Source organism: Muntiacus reevesi, chromosome 9 (genome assembly GCF_963930625.1).
Source record: "Muntiacus reevesi chromosome 9, mMunRee1.1, whole genome shotgun sequence".
In the NCBI taxonomy this organism is placed as follows: domain Eukaryota; kingdom Metazoa; phylum Chordata; class Mammalia; order Artiodactyla; family Cervidae; genus Muntiacus; species Muntiacus reevesi.
This window is the reverse complement of record NC_089257.1, coordinates 38,892,585-38,914,442: the sequence shown is the minus strand read 5'-3', so window position 1 is coordinate 38,914,442 and position 21,858 is coordinate 38,892,585. Positions and strand designations below refer to the sequence as shown.

The 21,858-nt window shown below is 35.6% G+C and overlaps 1 protein-coding gene across 2 annotated transcripts in view; it reads right to left on the bottom strand.

Annotated features, from left to right (window-relative positions):
- The window catches only part of FCHSD2 (FCH and double SH3 domains 2), a 245,329-nt gene that overhangs the window by 28,913 nt on the left and 194,558 nt on the right, over positions 1-21,858 (bottom strand). For both annotated transcript variants that reach the window (XM_065944799.1, XM_065944798.1), the window contains 2 exons: positions 15,683-15,799; positions 12,702-12,806 (listed from right to left, as the gene is read on the bottom strand). In XM_065944799.1, the coding sequence (XP_065800871.1) occupies positions 12,702-12,806; positions 15,683-15,799 (222 nt within the window). The remainder of the gene's footprint in view (positions 1-12,701; positions 12,807-15,682; positions 15,800-21,858) is intronic.

Sequence of the window (21,858 nt, the reverse complement as noted above, 5' to 3'; positions counted from 1 at the left end):
CTTCTCAAAACCCTTTGCATCAGTTCTACTTTGTCAGAGAGATTATATTTTGTAAATATCATTCTTTTTTGCTTTAGCAAGTAGTAAACTCAGCCTCACTGTTCTTTGTATTAAGAGTGGTGTTGTCTTCCTCAACATCTGAAGGTTCCATTGAGATAATTTTGAGGACCTTCACTTGGCGGCCTTCTGTGGGACTCTTGGACAAACAAGTGTGCTCACTGAGCCCTTCTAGTATACAATTTTGATCACTCTCTGGACTCTGCTGAGGGAGTTGGTATCAAAAAGGATCTGAACTCTTGACTTCTTTCACTGAGCTCTCATTGCTAAATTTATTTTGTATTCCTAAGATTTGCACAGTGAGATAAAGGGACTTCCCTGGCACTCCAGCAGTTAAGATCCTCCCCTTCCACTGCAGGGGGCACAAGTTTGATCCCTGGTTGGGAAACTAAGATTCTATATGCCACATGGAGCAGCCAAAAAAATAAATAAATAAATAAAAATTCATATTACATAAGGTTAACCACATTAGTCACTTTAAAGTACACAATTCGGTGGTTTTGGATATCACATAGACCTTAATATAAAGTAATTAAAGATTATGGCCTGTGGCACACTACTTGGTAAATAGACTTGCAAAAATCTGTTTCTTCTAATAATTTTTTTCTTGGTAACAACTTTATTGAGATTAAGTGCACATATAATTTACTCATTTAAATTACATAATACACTTGACTTACAGCATATTCACAGATACATGCAATTATCACAACTTTTATTTACTTTTTAACTTTTTATTTTAAATTGGAGTATAGTTATTTAACAATGTGACAGCTTCAGGTATATAGCAAAGTGATTCAGCTATACATATACATGTATCTATTCTTTTTCAAATTGCTATCCCATTTAGGTTGTTACATAATATTGAGCAGAGTTTCCTGTGCTAGTGCTATACAGTAGACCCTTGTTGGATATCCATTTTAAATATAGCACTGTCAACGCAATTTTAGAACACTTTAATCACCTTCAAACCTCCCCCGACCCCTGCCATGTCCTTTAGCTATTGCTCCCGTATCCCTTATTCTCTGTAGCCTCTGGAACCACTAATCTACTGTCTTTCTTTATGAAAGAAAGTGAAAGTTATTTAGTTGTGTCTGACTCTTTGTGACCCCATAGATTGCACAGTTCACAGAATTCTCCAGGCCAGAATACTGGAGTGGGTTGCCTTTCCCATCTTCACAGGATCTTCCCAACCTAGGTTTTAGATTTGCCTGTTCTGAACATTTAATATAAATGGAACCATACAATATTTTCTGTCTGGCTTCTCTTACTTCGTATAATGTTTCTAAAGTCCATCTATGTTCTAACATGTATTAGTATTTCATGCCCTTTCATGGATAGTGCATGGATATAACACATTTTGTTTATCCATCTGTCAGCTGATGGGCTGTTTCAACTTTTCAGCTAATGTGAAAAAGTTGCTATAAACATTTGTATACAACTTATACATCAGTGTGCAAGTTTTCCTTTAGACATATTTTTTCATTTCTTGTGGATCTATACCTAGGACTGGACTTAGTCATAAAGAAACGGTATGTTTGACCATTTGGGGAAACTGTTTTTCAAAGCCGCTACCTCATTTAACAATCACACCAGCAGGGTGCGACGGTTACCATTTCTTCACATCCTGGCAACACTTGCTAATGTTTGCCAGCTTTGATTCTAGCCGACCTAGTGGGTGTGAAGTGGCATTTCACTCTGGTTTTGATTTGTTCCCTGATGACTAACGATGTCAAGCATCTTTTCATGTGCTTCTTAATCATCTGTATATCTTCTTTGGAGAAATGTCTATTGAGAACTTTTGTCCATTTTAAACTGGGTTGTCTTTTTACAGTTTTTATTGTGCCTTTGTCTTTTTATTGTAAGCCTTTTGATGTATTTTAAATAAAGAGTCCCATATTAGATATCTGATTTGCAAATCAGGTCAGTTCAATCACTCAGCGTGTCCAGCTCTCTGAGACCCCACGGACTGCAGCACACCAGGCCTCCCTGTCCATCATCAACTCCTGGAGTTTGCTCAAACTCATGTCCATTGAGTCGGTGATGCCATCCAACCATCTCATCCTCTGTCATCCCCTTCTCCTGCCTTCAATCTTTCCCAGCATCAGGGTCTTTTCCAATGAGTCAATTCCTTGCATCAAGTGACCAAAGTACTGGAGCTTCAGCTTCAACATCAGTCCTTCTGAAGAATATTCAGGACTGATTTCCTTTAGGATGGACTGGTTTGATCTCTTTGCAGTCCAAGGGACGCTCCAGAGTCTTCTCCAACACCACAGTTCAAAAGCCTTAACTCTTTGGCGCTCAGCTTTCTTTATGGTCCAGCTCTCATGTCTATACATGACTACTGGAAAAACCATAGCTCTGACTAGATGGAACTTTGTCAGCCAAGTAATGTCTCTCTGCTTTTTTTACCCCTGCCTTTTTAATTTTTTTTTTCCCCCTGCTTTTTAATATGCTGTCTAGGTGTGTCATAGTTTTTCTTCTAAGAAGCAAGCATCTTTTAATTTCATGGCTGCAGTCACCATCTGCAATAATTTGTAAATACTTTCCCCCATTCTGTGGGTTGTCTTTCACTTAACAGTGAAGCATAAAAGTTAAAATTTTGATTAGTCCAATTTATTTATTTATTTTCTTTTGTAGCTTGGGTTTTTGGTGTCATATTAATTAATTAATTAATCCACGGTCACAAAGATTAATCCCCATGTTTCTTATAACGGTTTTATAGCTTTAGGTGTTTCATTTGGGTATTTGATCATTCTGAGTTGAGTTTATTTTTGTATATGGTGTGAGGTCAGGGTCGAGCTTCATTCTTTTGCATGTGGATATTCAGTAGTCTCAGCATCATTCTAATATGTATTTTAAACTAATACAGGCAATGAAATGTTTTTTAAAAATGAGTAGACTAACAAACATCTTTTTGGAAATTATAAATGTAGGTCATTTAACTGCTAAAGCAGAGAAGCAAAGAAAATACAAAGAAAGAGAGGGAGAAAAAGACACATGTACACACACACACACACACACACACACGAGTGAGAGAGATTAGCATACTCTATTTTCTCAAATCTAAGTAATCTAGTTTTCATAAGATTTATTTTTGTCAGTACTTTGCCAAACAATTAAAGAACATGGTATTTGCAAACTTAGATTGCAGTTCCAGAATAAACTATGCTAGCCTTCCTTCAGAGTTCCAACTGTTTATATTTTAAAAACTATCTAAAAGCAGAACTTTCCAGTGTTTTCAAGTATATTTTGATGATCTGCCAATTGATTAAAATTCTGCAGAGCATAGCTCTCTGAAACTTGATGGCATTCCAGATACTGCTTGACCAAATCATTTTTAAAACTTGTAAAAAGATAGAGCTTTTTAAAATGATGTTTTAAAAAGTCAGATCTTTTAAGATATATAACCTTGGTATATTAACACTGTCAATTAACCAACTTTAACGTAAAACTGAACATATGTGTATCCAAATGTCATACCATGGTTGAGTTTATGAAACTTTTTGACAGTTACAAAATCTGTAAACCTAATTTGGGCTTAATTAACTTATATTCAAAATATCATTTCTCTAAGATAAGAACTGTGCCTATTTGTAACCCTACTATTTAGGTCAGTGCATACAGTAGGAAATGAATAATGGTAGATAATACCATTTGCCACTCAATTACTTTTGGTATCTTAAACCTCCCCACACCCCCAAACAACTTTTATCATATATACTAGGTACTATATGACTATACTATTTCATTTAATTTATACAACAAGCCTGAGAATGGATATCATAAACTCTACTGAATAGGTGCAAAAAAAATGATTTAACCAAGGTCATATCAATTGTGGTAAAAGGTTATGCCCAATGAAACACGGGAGTCTCCAGGCATCCCCTCCCACATTGATTCTGACCTTGTCCATATGATTATTTTTTTGGCCAATGGAACATATACAAATCTGATAAAAGCAGCGACTTGATAAGAGTGTTACTAGGACTTGATTTCTTGGTATATGCCTCCACTATGTGAGGAAGACCGGTTTAGCCTATTTGAGGATGGAGGGCCATATGGAAAAAAAGACCTAGTCCTCTAGCTGTGTGCAGCTCTTTGAGTAATCATGGGCAAAACCTGCAGAAGAACTACACAGACAACACCCAGATGATGAAGGATAATAAATCATTGTTTTTGACATTAAACTGGATTTTTTTTTTTCTAAAGGCAGCAACAAATTACTGTACTTAAATAATTTAATCCCCAAATATCTGGGATATCTTTCTGTTACTGCTTTCTAATTTTATTCTGATGGGTAACAGAACATACTCTGCATGACGTCCTTTCAAATTCAGTGACATGGGTTTGTGGTATAGTCTATGGTCTTGCTAAATATTCTATATCTACTTTATTTATTTATATTATTTTTTTTTTGCCAGGCCTCATGGGTTGTGGGAGCTGAGTTCCCTGACCAGGGGCTGAACCCAGGCCCTCAGCAGTGAAAGCACAAATTCTTAACCCCTAGACTACCAGGGAATTTCTCCTTGTTTACTTTAAAAGAACATAACAGTATATTCTACTCCTGTGGGGTGGAGTGTTCTATAAATGTCTATTAGGTAAAGTTGGCTAGTAGTGTTATTCAAGTCTTCTATATATTTACTAATTTTCTAGCTCGTTGTTTCATCAACTACAGAAGGGAAGGCTGAAATCTCGAACTATGATTATAGATTGGTTTATTTCTTCAGTTGGTTGTCAGTTTTACATGAACCATTCTGTAACTCTAATATTAGTTACAAACACATCTAGGATTGTTTTGATGAACTGTACTTCTTTTTAATCATTATGAATCGTCTCTCTTAACATTTCTTTTTTTTTTTTTGCTTTTGCTTTTTATTTATTTATTTATTTTTAATTATTTTTATTAGTTGGAGGCTAATTACTTCACAACATTGCAGTGGGTTTTGTCATACATTGACATGAATCAGCCATGGAGTTACATGTATTCCCCATCCTGATCCCCCCTCCCACCTCCCCCCCCCCATCTCTTAACATTTCTTATGCCATCTATTTTGTCTGATATTAATATAATCACTTCTATTTTCTAACAATTAGCATTGCTTCCCTGTGATGAACAACAGCTGAAATTTTTTTTTTTTTGGCCTTCTAGCTGTTGTTTCCTGCCAAGTTCCTTGGAGTTTCTGTTCCACATGTCTATTTAGGTTTGGCCAAGAATTTGGATGGCTATTTATATGCAAATTTGAGAACTCCCTGACATCCCAGCTCAAGCCAGTGAGGCTGAGGCTCTCTGCTTGAATCTTAGTTGTACAGCCCTTTAGGTAGGAAGAGCTGTAAAATGCAAATATCACTAACTCTAGTCCCATTCTTTGAAGAGCCTATTCTTCTCTAGTTCTTATATGCTTTGGGGCATTTTCCAGTTCTATCAAACAGGTATTTTAAATATTTTTACCCTAGATTAGATTAGTAATTGTTTTCTAAAAGAGGATATAAGCTAGTCCCTTATTATCAGCAGAAATCCTTGAAGAGATATATCCTAGAAATATTCCAAGAAATCTTAAATGTCACTCTGTAGTATTATTAATAATATTTGCATTTTAATTTTGAAACTATTTAATACATATGTAGAATAAGGCAAATAAAATATCATGATAATATTATAGGAACTAAAAATAACAATATAAAAGATATAAATATAAAACCAAAGAAGTTTAATAAAATCTTTCCAATTTTAACTGAAAATATCAGTATGAACTCATGATTCTAAAAAAATTCCTAGCTCTAAACCACAAAGAAAGGGCCAAGAAATAAATGACTCCCATTTATTTCTATACCACAAACCAGGTGCAATAAGCACCTTCATAGCCTAGACTTTGGTATCTAAATACTATTCTATATACTAAAAGAAATCTGGGCTTCTTGTAGAAAAGGTAAATTCTAAACATGGCAGAGAAAACACAAAGCAAGCCTAAGATAGCTTTCACTCATTTCATATGCTAGCAAAGTAATTAATGCTCAAAATTCTCCAAGCTATGTTTCAGTAGTACCTGAACCAAGAACTTCCAGATGTTCAAGCTGAAATTAGAAAAGACAGAGGAACCAGAGACCAATTGCCAACATCCGTTAAATCAGAGAAAAAGCAAGAGAATTCCAGAAAAACATCTACTTCTGCTTCACTGACCACACTAAATAAAGCCTTTGACTATATGGATCACAACAAACTGGAAAATTCTTCATGAGATGGGAATACCAGACCACCTTGAGAAACCTGTATGCAGGTCAAGATGCAACAGTTAGAACCAGAGAAGGAACAACAGACTGGTTCCAAATTGGGAAAGGAGTACATCAAGGCTGAATATTGTCACCCTGTTTATTTAACTTCTATGCAGAGTTGTTGTCTAACATTATGCGAAATGCCAGGCTGGATAAAGCACAAGCTGGAATCAAAATTGTCAGGATAAATATCAATAACCTCAGATATGCAGATGACACCACCCTTATAGAAGAAAGTAAAAAGGAACTAAAGAGCCCGTTGATGAAAGTGAAGGAGGAGAGTGAAAAAGTTGGCTTAAAACTCAACATTCAAGAAATGATCATGGCATCCGGTCCTATCACTTCATGGCAAACAGATGGGGAAACAATGGACACAGTAACAGACTTTATTTTCTCGGGCTCCAAAATCACTGCAGATGGTGACTGCATCCATGAAATTAAAAGATGCTTGCTCCTTGGAAGAAAAGCTATGACCAACCTAGACAGCATATTAAAAAGCAGAGATATTACTCTGCCGACAAAGGTCTGTCTAGTAAAGCTACAGTTTTTCCAGTAGTCATGTATGGGTGTGACAGTTGGACCATAGAGAAAGCTGAGTGCCAAAGAATTGATGCTTTTGAACTGTGGTGTTGGAGAAGACTCTATAGAGTCCCACGGACTGCAAGGAGATCAAACCAGTCAATCCTAAAGGAAATCAATCCTGAATATTTATTGGAAGGACTGATGGTTAAGCTGAAGTTCCAATACTTTGGCCACCTGACACAAAGAGCTGACTCATTAGAAAAGACCCTGATGCTGGGAAAGACTGAAGGCAGGAGGAGAAGGGGATGACAGAGGGTGGGATGGTTGGATGGCATCACAGACTCAATGGACATTAAGTTTGAGAAAGTTCTGGAAGAAGGTGAAGGACAAGGAAGCCTGGTATGCTGCAGTCCACGGGGTCGCAATGAGTTGGACATGGTTAAGTGACTGAACAGCAGTAAGATAGCTTGCTGTGCTAGAAAGCAAATTAATGTTAAAAGACTAACAAAAGTAATATGAGAAGGACACAGAAGTCAGCTTAAATCGAATCTCACTGGCCAAATTTAGACAATATGGGGCTTAAAGTAGGACAACTATAATATTAAAAACACATTAAATGAATAAAAATCCATAATAAATTGAAAGAACATAAAGTAGGACTCCATGAGGAGACACAAAGAATAAGTACTATGGAAAGAATGTCTACTATGAAGCTGTGAACTGAAAAACTCCCAGAGATTGTATAGGGCTGAAAGATGTTGCAGTTCTATCTAGCCAGAGCTGAGAGACCAGAGACCTTGTTGGATTCTCAAAGCATAAGAAGAAATGGCAGAGAGGAGATCCATTAGTAATAAGGCTAAACTACCCCTATTGGAAAGGCTACTCTAAACCAATCTAAACAGAGCTTAGAAATAAGTCTTGAACAGATCTAACTTATCTGCAGATCAAACTGAGCTGGCTGCTCAAACAAAACTCAACAGGCTTTAACAGAGGAAAAGAGAATCCAGACACTCAATAACGAGTCACTATTTCTCGTATTCAGTAAAACAAACAAACAAAAAAACAGTACTAAGTATTTGAATAAGAGAAAAATACAAGCCACAACCAAAGGCGAAAATCAGTCAGTAGAAAGAGTCAGAAATCAGAATGAGTAGAAGAGAACTTTAAAGTCACTTTTATAAATATACTTAAGGACTAAAAGGACATCATGAAAATAAACAATAGTGAACTGGCAGATATAAGGAACCAAACTGAACTTATAGACCTAAAAATGTAATATCTGAAATCAAAATTCACAGGATAGTCTTAATAGCAGGTTATAACTAGAGAAGAAAAGATTCATGAATTTGAATACTCATCAAACTGAGATTATGATAAAAAATACGGCTGGTAAAAGTGTGTGAGGTGATCTTTATAAGTGATGTGTAGGACAATATCAAGTGATGTATTATTCATGTTGTTGGAATTGAACAAACCTATCTGACAGCAGATCATTTGTTGCCTGGTCACAAAAGAACTTTTGGGGATGACAGAAATACTTTCTGTCTTGGTTGTGGAGGTGGACATATAGGGGTATGCATTTGTCAAAGCACATCACAATGTTTACTTGAAACGGTTACATTTTATGTATATTATACCTTAATAAAATTGATTTTTAAAATTCCATGACATTGTAATGATACTTAAGAAAGGGAGAAAAAGACTCACTTGCTGCCACTGGATACTTGGTAATTGCAATGGAAAAAGAAAAAAGAACTTTAACAATGGAAAGATTTGGTAGTACCAGCTAAATTGAAAGAGACTATTCTTAGCATCAATTGTGAGAAAACTTGATAAAAACATACTATGATGAAAAACAGTATCGTCTATAAAGTATTTTTGCCTAAAATAAGACTATGATCAAGCTTTTAAACTTCCAATTTATAGCACAGAAATACACTCATAAATTTTATACTATAAAATATTAATAGTTGATATAGCATGTTGAGAAAGAAATACTCATCTTTTTTGTAAATTTGAAAAATTTTCCCATTAAAAACTGAAAAAAGTGATTAGTTAAGACTTCTACCAACATACTACATTATAAGAGTACAGTGTCACCTCACAATAAACTAGTCTGAACGTAATAAAAATTTGGATATATATGATTGGAAATTTTGTTTTTATAGCAGGGTCATCCTCAGCATTTCATTAACCTTGTAGCAATGAGGACTCAGGGGCTTCCCAAGTGGCTCAATGGTAAAGAATCTGCCTGCAATGCAAGAGACACAGGTTTGATCCCTGAGTCAGGAAGATCCCTGGGAGAAGGAAACAGCAATCCATCCCAATATTCTTGCCTGGGAAATCCCATGGACAGAGGAGCCTGGTAGGCTACAGCCCACGGGGTCACAAAAGAGTCGGACACGACTTAGTGACTAAACAACAATAAGGCCTCACATTTTATGCAACTGAAGTTTTTTTACTTCTCTTACAGCACTATAGCAAAGGTCTTACCATTTTGCAGTCTTTCAGGACAAAAGTGACACAGTAATTTTGAATTACTCAAGTACAAGAGAATTGTGTCCTGAAACACAAGTCATGTACAGCTTCCAGAAAGGGCATTTAAAACTCCTGGTTTCTTGAAAAGCTATCTTTTTTTTTATTAGTTGGAGGCTAATTACTTCACAACATTGCAGTGGATTTTGTTATACATTGATATGAATCAGCCATAGAGTTACACGTATTCCCCATCCCGATCCCCCCTCCCACCTCCCTCTCCACCCGATTCCTCTGGGTCTTCCTAGTGCACCAGGCCCGAGCACTTGTCTCATGCATCCCACCTGGGCTGGTGATCTGTTTCACGATAGATAATATACATGCTATTCTCTCGAAACATCCCACCCTCGCCTTCTCCCACAGAGTCCAGAAGTCTGAAATGTCTTTCATCGTACACATACACGTTTCTTGATCTGACATGCTGGTGCTCAGTCATGTCAGTCGTGTCCGACTCTCTGCAACCCTGTGGACCATAGCCCACCAGGCTCCTCTCTCCTTGGGATTTTACATGTAACTCCATGGCTGATTCATGTCAATGTATGACAAAACCCACTACAATATTGTAAAGTAATTAGCCTCCAACTAATAAAAATAAATGAAAAAAAAAACTTTAAAATTTTAATTTGAGCAGCTATTGCCTCATTTCAATTCTTAAACTAGGGGCTACAAAGAGTAGCACAGCTAGTAGTCATAGAGATCATAACAATGTAACAATAATTTTGTTCATCAGTTTACATCTAGTATATTCATCAGAATCTGGCACACAGCAGACACTCATTAAGTGTTTGTTAAACTAATCAAAGAGTCCATCCCGAAATTAACCAGCCAATAATTATTTAATCACTACACAACCTCTATTACACTGTTCTTTGGAAATGATAATCTATTCTTATTCTTTAGAAAAGCACAGGCCATTTACATTTTCAATTTCTTATGACTGGAAAAAAAATTTTGAATCTATTACTGAGTACCATAAAGGTTTCTATTCTAATTAGCAATACTAAATGGAAACACAATATAGAAAAGATTAGATAAAGCAGATTAACCAACAAGGGAGGGTAGGATTCATGTTGTAGGAGTTAAACACCAAACATAAAGGATATAATGGATTTTTAACTAGTTTCTTCTCCCTTCTGTTTCAGTATGTATAATAAAGTAAGTAACTGTTGAATGGAACGAGAAAATCCAATGCAAATGATATATAGGCAGAAGAAAGAAAAAGGAAATCTATTGAAAATATTACTGTCAATTCCTCTGAAGGCTCTCATGGTCTAGCCTATATGAAAATCTCATCATGACAATACTGCACATAATCCCCTAATACTACCCTCACATTTGCCATTTAATTTTAGTTGGGTTATAAAAACAGATAATGATTCTGGCATTGTGGTTTTTAGCATATTCCATATTTCTGGTAAAAAAATTATCTTTGAGAATGCAGATTTACATACTAGTATTAGGAGAGATGAGACATTCTGTTGTGTGAATCTCACTTCATATTTTAGGCTTTACAAACACAGGGCAGTTTAGCACATTCATGGAAATAACAGGTCATTTAGCCTAAGTGCAGACTTTGTGTGACTGATACCTACTACTGCTATTACTGGAGGGCATGGTGGAGGTAGGTACCAGATGGTGACACTATGGATAAAGTCTGGAAATGGAAAATACAAGAGAGAACACCCCCTTCAGAAAACTCCTGAGACTTGTCCTGTCAAGACTCTGAAACGGACTTCACCCAGAGTTTGGAGAAACATCAAACAAGAAAAGCTCTTCTACACAAGCCCATGTTTCTCAGACTAGGCAAGAGGCTGCCAGTGTACTTGGCCAGCACCCTAGGGCAGCTGTTTAGCCATGACCTTGAATTCAGTGAGGAAAAGGGCTATTTATTGTTCACTGCTCTCTTTACTATGGAGGTTGTAGGTCATGTGCTAGGAATAAAGGCGAGCTGGGGTTACTGGGGCTTCTCCAGGCCAGGTGGACAGCAAGCCTTGTCTGGCTCAGATCACGTCCACGGGCGGTGTCACAAACACACTCATATTCCCTGTCTTTGCTGATGCTGCCTTTCCGCTCACTACCAACCCCCACTCCTTGCCCCACCTCAATCACTGAAACACTTCCTCAAATCTTCTAGAGATCTGAGAGGGTGTTTGAAAATCACTAGTTTAGATTAGTGCTCAATCCAATGCAAGAAGAGCTTGTACAGAATCTTCTTATACACTTAACAGTGTATAAGATCTAGTGCTGCACTAGATCCCTGGGTAACTTATTCTGCCACTGGGCATATCTGACTGTTAGAAAGTATTTCCCAGTAGCAAGCTCAAATCTGCCTTCTTCCTACCTTCTTCTTTTAGTTCTAGCTCTGCTTCTTGAGGTTGCAGGGCACAAAACTGTGCTATCCCTTTTTCATCTGTCAATGCCCATCTTAAGTTTTACCTCTTTGTATTACCTGCCCTAATAACTTCTCCCACAGCGACCCCTATGCCTTTTGGTTTCCTTATGTGTAGACCACTCCTTGGCACTTATGCTTTAGAGTCTTAACTATCTCGGGCATTCTTTCAGCCTTTCTAATAAGAACGTATTCTCACTGACAGCTGGACACTCTCAGTCTTTTTTTTAAATGTCTACTTCCATATCCCTTTACTATGATGGATTGGATATGCAACTAAATACAAATGAGCAGGGGTCCTCCACGAACTGGTCTTAGCCATGATGACTTTCCTTACTTTGTACCACATTTTCTTACAAAAATCTATCCTAATCAAATCCAACTGCAAACTATATCCTATATCTTCCTCCTTTGCAAATAACTTTTCTTTCCATCTCAACTTCTCCCTCTCTAGGTCACAGAATATTAGTGTATGGTACATGAACTTCTGGACACTATACATAAAATGTGTATTTTTCTGTGGTAGAGAGGGTTTTATACTGTCATATAATCCTCAAAGGATTCCATGACTTCTCGAAAGATTAAAATTCAGTGCTTTAACTTTTTTTTTTTTTGCCTTGTCTGCTTAATCAACTCTTGGCACTGAATTTACGTGGATCAGTTTCTGTACTATTAATCTTTATTGTGGCCTAATTCTTTTGCTATTTAATGTTTCATGATTGTAAACCCTTCATAGGGGGCTTAGTGTCTTTTTGTTATGTGTGTTACTTTGTATGATACAGACACTTAAAGATAATACTTTGGACACAGATGGTGAATCACCCTTCAAATTAGTCAGTGTACAGAGACTGGATTCTAAAGGTCCACATCGCGGCTGTGACACTGCTAGAGCTGGGCAAAACACCATAACCAGATCCCACCTCACCTCTGCTTTACGAATATTTTCTTTAGCTTCATCTATTTTCTGTTCCAACTCTGTTCGGTTTTGTTCTGATACTGAAACTCCATGGCACTCCAGATCATCTAGAACCTATTAAAGAAAATAGGAAAATGATAATTGTTTTCTATTTTTCTCTTTTTTTATTAAATGACTAGAACATCTAGATAGTTTTAAAGACTTCAGTGACAAGTTTCCATGATTCCCTTTTCAACCTTTGTTTTCATTTATTTACTTGAAAAATTTTTAGAAAGCTCTGAAATAATTACAGACTTATAAGAAGTTTCAAAAGTAGGACAGAGAGTCTCTTCACCCAGGTCCCCTAACGGTAAAAACCTGTCTAACTACCGTATAAGATAAAATCCAAGAAACTGACATTGGCAAAGTCTATAAGTCTTATCTGAATTGCATTTTTTGATATGCACAACTTGAACTTAAAAATTACATGAATATAAAGCACTGCTTCCAAACAACAACTAATATAAAATGGCAAAAAGTCTATTGTAGCTTCATACACTACCAAGTGTTCCCTACTTCAAGATAACCACTGTCCCATCAATTTACTTGCATTTTATCAAACCATTTATTATATATTTCCTATATACTTTGCCCAGTTTTAAAAAATAATGAGATCTATCAAATGTGTCTAAGAAACCTTTGTGTGTTTGTACAAATAGACTGACATAATTCTCTAATCCACTGATTCAATAATTCAACTGTATCCTACTTTACTTACTCTTACTTTACTAACATTTGAGTTTTCAAATTTCTCAATATTATAAATAGTACTGTACTAACTACCTGGGCTTCCTAGGTGGCTCAGTGGTAAAGAATGTGCCTATAACGCAGGAGATGCGGGTTTGATCCCTGAGTCAGGAAGATTCCCTGGAGAAGGAAATAGCAACCTACACTAGTACTCTTGCCTGAAAAATCTCATGGACAAAGGAGACTGGCAGGCTACTGTGCATGAGGTCACGAAAGAGTCGGACAAGACTTTGCAACTAAACAACAACAACCTAGTCAGTGACTCTTTGAACACATGAGAATATTTATCTAAGGCAAAAACATAAAAGTAGAAATTGTACATTTTTATAGACATTGCCAAATTGCCCACAAGAGGCTGTGCCTATTTTTCTGGTAGTGTGTAAGAGCACATCTCTCTACATTTCCCCAACGCTGGATACCATCAATCTTTGAAATTTTAAAAAGATTATCTCATTGTTTCAATTTTTGTTTCTCTGTAATAGAGCATCATTTCATATCCTCTATTCATTTTTCTAATTTCCTCGCTTTTTATTATTATTTAAATATATTTCCTTCTAGATACGAGTCCTTTTTCTGTTATTCATGTCATAAATATTTCCTCCCATTCTATTGCCTTTCTCTTAACTTTCAGAAGACCTGTTGTTTTACAGAAAGTTTTAGCTTTAATGTAGTCACATTTATCAATCATCTTACTGTATAGGTTCTGGCTTTGTGTCTTACTTAAGAAACCATTTGTAATATGTCAAAAATATTCTTTTTTTATTTTTTTTTAGTTTTCAGTAGTCTTATGTCTAGCACTTAGGCCTTTAATTCTTTTGAAATTTACCTTGTATATGGCAGAAGGGAGAAACCTAACTTTATATATTTTTCCAAATACACAGATAATTGTTATAATGCCATTTCCTGAGTAAATCCTTTCCTCAAAGATTTTTTTTTATTTCCTCAAAGATTTGAAATGCTTTAACATTTCATTAACAAGCTTTTATTATGAAATATTTAAATACACTCAATAGACTAGTGTATTTTAAATACACTAAAATACAAAAATAGACTAGTATGATAAATTCTTAAATATCGATCTCCAAGATTCACTAGTTAATGAAACTCCTCCACATTTGTTTTACCTAGTCTTTATTTTTCTGTGCTAATAGAAAAGCATTTTAAAGCAAATTGTAGACATCTTGTCATTTCATTCCTAAATGTTTTAGTAAAAATCTCTAAAAACTTAAAAAAAAATACAACCATTATACCATTACCAGACTTCACAATAATTCCTTGGTCACAATAATGCCTTGGTAGCCTTAATATGCTATTCATCATTAAAATTCCCTGCTTGTCTAAAAATGATTTTTTATAGTGTTTTTTTGAATCAATATCTAAAGGTCCATACATACACAGATCATTTTCTTTGATACATTTGTTAACTCCTGTATGATGCTACAGCTTTAATTACTATAGTCATTACTGCATCTTTCAGTATGTGCTAAACTACAAATGTCTCATTATTATTGTTACTGGCTATTGCTGTTTTGCTATATAGTCATTCAGTTGTGTCAAATTCTTCTGCGACCCTGTGACTCTAGACCGTGAGGCTCCTCTGTCCATGGGATTTCCTAGGCAAGAATCCTGGAGTGGGTTGCCTTCGATTCCTGATCTTCCCAAGTCAGGAATCGAATCTATTTCTCCTGCTGGGCAGGCAGATATCAGACACATTTTAGGATCAGATTTTGAAGTTCCTTTGAAAACATTTTTAAAGTTTCACTAAGATTTCACTGAAATTACAAATAAATTTAATAAAAAAAATTTTTTTAAAGTCAGAGAAAGACAAATACTATATGTTATCACTTATATGTGAAATCTAAAATATAAAACAAACCAGTGAAAATAACAAAAAAGAAACAGATTCACAGATTTGGGAACAAACTAGTGGTTACCAGTAGAAAGAGAGAACGTGGTAGGGGCAAAATAGGGGTAGGGGATTAAGAGGCATAAACATGCATAAAATTAATAAGTTATAGGGATATATTGTACAGGTATTTAGTAGATACCAGAAAACATTGCTGAGTGTTGAGTTATAGGAAAAACATCTATTGGATATTTTTCACACAATAAAATTCAACTCCTTAAACTGGTTTGATGTTTGACTTAAGTTAGATGTAACATACGTAAGTTAAATGTAACCTACGATTCTCTATTGCACTTACCCGTTGTTGGTGAACAATAGTTTTGTGCTCCCGTGCCACACGTGTGGCCCATTTCCGAGCCTCTTTGTTTAAACTGTGCTCTTCTGTGGTCCCTGTTTCTGATTCTAACTGTCGGCTCTACAACACAAGAGAGAACAGAGGGAAAAGTACTGTTATCCTTGTTGAAATCACTACCATTTTGTAGGTAGACCAGAGGGCCTTCATTTAGTCAGCACTCAATATGAGGCATGCTCCACTACTGTGGAAAGCGATGTCTCATGTCATAGGAGATTAGCAGAAGACAAAGAGGATGGTATAAAAGCCATAAATGACCACAGATTTTTGTCTTCCATTTCTGAACATTAAAGCTTCATCTCTAATATTGTAGTTTGATCCATTTTGGGTATGAAGAAAACTAAGCTAAGCAAAAAAGAAAAAGTATTCATGCCAACTTACTATGACACTAAAATAGTTGCATAGACAAAACGGAAATAATTTAATAATTTCAATGGGATTAAAGAAAGAAGCATTGGATAGAAGTGAAAAGAAAAAAAATAAAAGCATACAATGACAGCAACACAACATAACCATCCTCAAAAATACTGGGATTTAGTTACAGGTCCATTACCAACTTACCACCAAACCTCAAGCTAGCTTTTGTCCTTCTTTTGGGCTTTACTTGTCATCTCAAAGATAGGGATGCTAGAGCAAATGATCACAAAGAACAAACTGCAAATCTAACTAAACAAGAGTTAATAGTTAACCCCTATTATGCAAGGTACTGTGGCAAGTGCTTCATGTAACTTTTATAACAATTTTATGAGATGGGTCACATGGTCAGTTTATAGAAAAGGAAACTGAGGCTCACAGATGTTAAATAAAATTTCCAGTGTCTACCAGATAGTAAATGTTACAACTTCTGATTCCAGAATTAGAGCTCTTAACCACTAAACTGTTTTTAACTTCTTCTAAATAATGAAGAATTCATAAAAAACAATCTTTATTAAAATTGGATTAAAAATTTAATACTTTAGGGGAAGACTGTAGGCAAGGTTGAAAAATTTTTTCTCTATGCAGACATTTCAGTTAAAGCTAGATTATATAATGATAAATGAATTGAAACATATCCAAATCTAACCAACTTTACATTTACATTTTATACTGATTCATTCTTTGGGCTATTAGGGAATTATATTTGGTTTGCAAAAGGATCTAGGCATTTAAACTCATCTCTGTACTCAGAAGCCAAGGTTTAAAATGCTAAACCCTGAATGCAGAATGAAAATGTAATCTATAGGATGTATGGTATAAAGGCATACTCTGAAGAGCTCAGGTATAGATTTTTGAGTCAGATAGATCCAGTTTTAATCTTCTCTATGCTATTTATTAGCTTTATGATCTTTTGGGTTGTTGGTTAATCTGTGCTTTAGTTATAGCTGAAACTGGTGAAAATGCCATCTATCTCAAAGAGATTATTTAGGACAAAGTGAGGTCATATGTTAAACATTCTCTTATAGCATATGTGTAAGTATCCAATAGATGGTAACTGCTAAAGACCCAACAGAAAATTATGTGAAACAAAAAAAATTAGCATTATTGCTAATGAAAAAGTCCAAATAATTCCCAGGTTCTTGATAGCCCAAATAGTGAATCAAAAACAAGGTTGAAGATCCAAAAAGAATGAACTTGTACAGCACAGAGTAGATGAGAGAGGAGGCAACTGACAGAAAACTTTAATTTTTATTACTGAGGCACATTGTAGGAACTGGTAAACAGGTCTAAAATGTGTGTTGGCTGCATGGCCAACTTGCACACACAGAATCTGTACCTTTTTACTGAGTATTATCTGTGCTTGAAAGCTGGAGAAACAAAGATAGGACTTTTTTTTTCATTCCCTATGGGTTTACTATTACTCAGAATGGAGTGCCAATGATCAGGACAGATCACAAATACCACTGACTGGGAGATGTGATTTTGGGATGTTCTGGGCAAGGAATGACACGTAACAAAAATTCAAGTAGATTGAGCGCGTTCATGAATTCTGAAATCAAGTCATGGAAAAACATGTCTACCTATAATACAGTTCTAGACTAAAAAGAATTCCTTATAAGGAAAACACAGGTCAGGGTACTTAGCAATACATAGAGAAATGATCTAATGCCACCCCCACAAATAAAGGTCAGTATAAATTAGAATCAAGTAAAGATCACTACCTTTTTAAGATGGTGGTATCAGTAGTGGTTGATTCCAGCAAAGGAACTGTTAGTGACTGATTCTTTTTAAAATGGTGGCTAATTTAATCTTTAGTTCATACTTTTCCTCTATTACTTAAAAATGTGTTAAAATATATAAAAGAACAGCAACATACACAGCTATTCAGAAATAATTTAAAAGACATTGTTATTTTCCTAAAGCAGAATGTGAGACTAAAAATTAAATACCAAACAACACAGCAGATTAGCTCTGGAAAAGTTCACTTATTTAACTTGATTATTTTTAAAGAGGCATATATTATAACAATTCTCTGCATAATAGCATAAAAATAGTTCAAATTACAAACTCAAGAGAAATGCTATAAAAGGAATTTCCTATTGACTTTTAAATGTAGGTTAGGTAGTTTATTAGTCTGTCAGTTTGGGTTATTTGATAATTCAGGTCAACTACCCATGATTCTTGAAATTTTTCGAAGCATCAGATTTCAGAAATCATACAAGCTTTAATAAAACATTTCAGAAGCAGATTTTTTTCCTGGAAAATAAATGTCAATCCAAACACAAGCCTATGCTTTTGAGTACTATTCTTTCTGATTGGAATAACTACCCTATATTTTTTGGTCCACAGGCAAATTCCCAGTTATTTTTCAAATCTCAGTTCAAGTCCACGTTCTCTGTGAAATATTCCCTGATATTCCCAGACAGACTCAGGGATTCCTTCAGTTTAGACATATCTCCATTATATTAATTTATTCATTTGTAAGACATCTACCATGTGGCTGCTGTCAGGCTAACATAACATTATACTGTGACTGCTGCACGTATGTTTCTTCATGTTTGTCTTCAGGCAATCTGAGGCCCTAAAGGATGCATTCCAGATTACTAGTATGGTGCTTTCAGAAGTGATGAGAATAACACAATGAATTGTAATCAGTTTCTAACAGATAAAGGAAAGTATTTTGTATGGAGAAGAACAGGATGAACAGAGGAGAAGGAGGACTAATAGTAAATTAGTGCCATGCATTTTAATCCACATTCTCAAAGCTCACTTTAGGACTGAGATCCCTCTGCTCTTGTAAAATAAAAGATCTCTTTTTTCATGTTTAAATTCTCACTACAAAATCCATTCAAAATGGATGGCTAAGGAAGGAATTTTTTATTTTTGAATCCCCAAATTAAGGAATCTTTATATATTTTATTTTATGAAATTTATTTGTTCTTTAAAAAACAGCCATTGAATATGAAGTGCATTCACTTCTCAAAGAAGTCTGGCTATGTCATCCTGGCTAATGTACTTAACTTCGTCTCTGGGCTGTAGCTTTCTCAACTGAAAATTAAGACATCTCTAGATGAGATGAAACCCCAGATCCTTACCAGTGCTGCAATTAAGAGAACAAACAGGCTCACGCATTGGCTGTAATCAGAGGGAACAGTGTGTTTCTCTACATAAGAGATCCAGAAATTATGCTATTCTATTGCTTCTGCTCCAAATTTCTTCTTAGCATTATCTGAGAGGATAGTCTTAAGAGGAGAAGAGCTTCTGTAAAGATTATTAAAGTATCCTAAAAACATATTAATTTATTTGGAATTTTAAATTCATGACATAATTTTAGGACGTACTGGAGATGAAAACCATAAAGAGAAACCATGGAAGGTGCAGGATGTCAAATTTCTAAGATGGTTAGGGGGTATAGATAATGCAGATATTAAATATCCATGATGTACTACTGAATGAGAAAAAAATAGCTTAAATTCATCTAATAATAATCTACTTATAAAAAAATTTACTTATATAAAGTTGTGTGTCCATATGTAGGTTAAGTATTTATCTGCATAGGAATGTTCAGAAGGATATTGGCCAAAATGTTACCTGTGGTTACCTCTGAATAGTGAGGGTTTGGGTGAAAAAATTTTTAATGATTTTTTATAATTAGGAAACTATACAGCTATTTTAATTTTTAAAAGGGTATCATTTACTGAATATTTAAGCTCTGTACTGTTTTACATACATCTAGAGCCCAAAAGAATACTAATAGAGACTATTCTCAATTTATAGATGTGGAAATCTAGGCTCAAAAAAGACATGGGTCTCTCTAAAGTCACTTAGCCAATAAGAGCTAGATTCAGAGCTTGTGTTGAGACCTCTTGAGATTCCTGCTATCTTTATACGACCATAGAGAGAGAGAGAGAGAGAGAGAAAGTCACTCAATCGTGTATGACTCTCTGCGACCCAGGCCAGAATAGTGGAGTGGGTAGTCTTTCCCTTTTCCAGAGGATCTTCCCAACCCAGGAATCTAACCCAGTTCTCCCACACTGCGGGCAGATTCTTTGCCAGCTAAGCCACAAGGGAAGTCCATACTTAATACGACCATTCTATTTATCTAACACTAACATTGATAACACAGAGACAGTAATACTGAAAAAGATTACTAAAATACAAATTTCTTTTCGATGAAAGTTTGGCTAAGTTATTTTACTGAATGCTAAGACATCTTTTGGCTTAAACTAATATGTCACGAATATTAAAAAGTGTGGGACTTCCCTGGTGGTCCAGTGGCTAGGACTTTGCACTTCCACTGTAGGAATGCAAGTTCCATTTCAGGATGGAAATGAAGATCCTATAAGCTGCATAGTGTAGCCAAAAAAAAGAAGACGATATTTTTTGATTTAATGTTGTTTTTAGAAAAAAAAAGTCAAACTGTTTCAAGAGTTTAGGAAGGCTTTCAGAGCCTAACAATGTTGTTTTTAAAAATCACCAATCAAAAAAAAATCACCCATCTTTTTAGAAAGTAATATTAAAGTCTTTTCAAAATTAATATTTATTAAATAAATTTAAAGAACTATACTACAAAAAATTTTTTTGGGGGGAGGTGGCTGTTCCTGTGGCTCTTAATTCCCTGACCAGGGATTGAATGTAGGCCTTCAGCAGTAAAAGCAGGAGTCCTAACCACTGGTTTGCCAAGGAATTCCCTTTCTGAATTTCCTTTCTGTCCTAAGGCTGAAAAACTTAGGACAGTCCTCTCTGAACACCTGACTGTAGATACTGCTGATTCTAGAAAGGGACACTCATGTCTATAATCAGAATCTTTAAATTTGGATATTATTGCCAGTATGTGTACAGGAGGATGGTATCTATCTATCCATCAGGAGTATTTTCCATAAATTCTCTATCACAATGCGTTCATTCTGATGAGTCAATGCTAAATGTAATATAAGATTCCCGTCAACAGAAAGAGCCACTTGTAACAGTGAGAATTTTCAGGTAAATGCTCTACATGATATATTGATCACATATAGATGTTTTTATAGACAAGGGCATTTAAAATATATTTATTTATTTGGCTGTACTGGGTCTTAGTTGTGGCATGTGGGCTCTCTTAGATGTGGCATGGTGGATCTAGTTCCCTGACTAGGGATCAAACCCAGGTCCCTCGCATTGGGAGCACTAAATCTTAGCCAATGGACCACCAGGGAAGTTCTGGCAAGGACATTTTGGCTAAATACTTATTTTTAAATAGATGCAAAAAATGCCCCACTTAAGTGAAACTTTAATATGCAAAATTCTAATTACAGCAAGTGGTTGTCTTATTTAATATAACTGTTAATCTACAGAAGGCAGAATTAAATGTCAGAAGTAGCATTTTAAATAACAGGAAACGATCATACATTGGAAATTAATTGTCAGCTCTTCTCTTTTTTTCATCATTTCTGTGAAGATCTTATTATTTTCAGTTCAGAGACGGTAAAGAGGAAAGGGTCTTCTCATCCCCACCAGGAAGTCTGAGAGAGATGTTCCCTTAAGGTTTTCCTGCTTGTATGTGTGCTGTGTGTGCAGTTTCAGCCATGTCTGACTCTTTGTGATCCCATGGACTGTAGCCTGACAGGTTCCTTTGCCCATGGGATTTATCAGGCAAGAATACTGGAGAGATTTGCCATTTCCTACTCCGGGTTGCTTCCCCATCCAGGGATTGAACCCGTATCTCC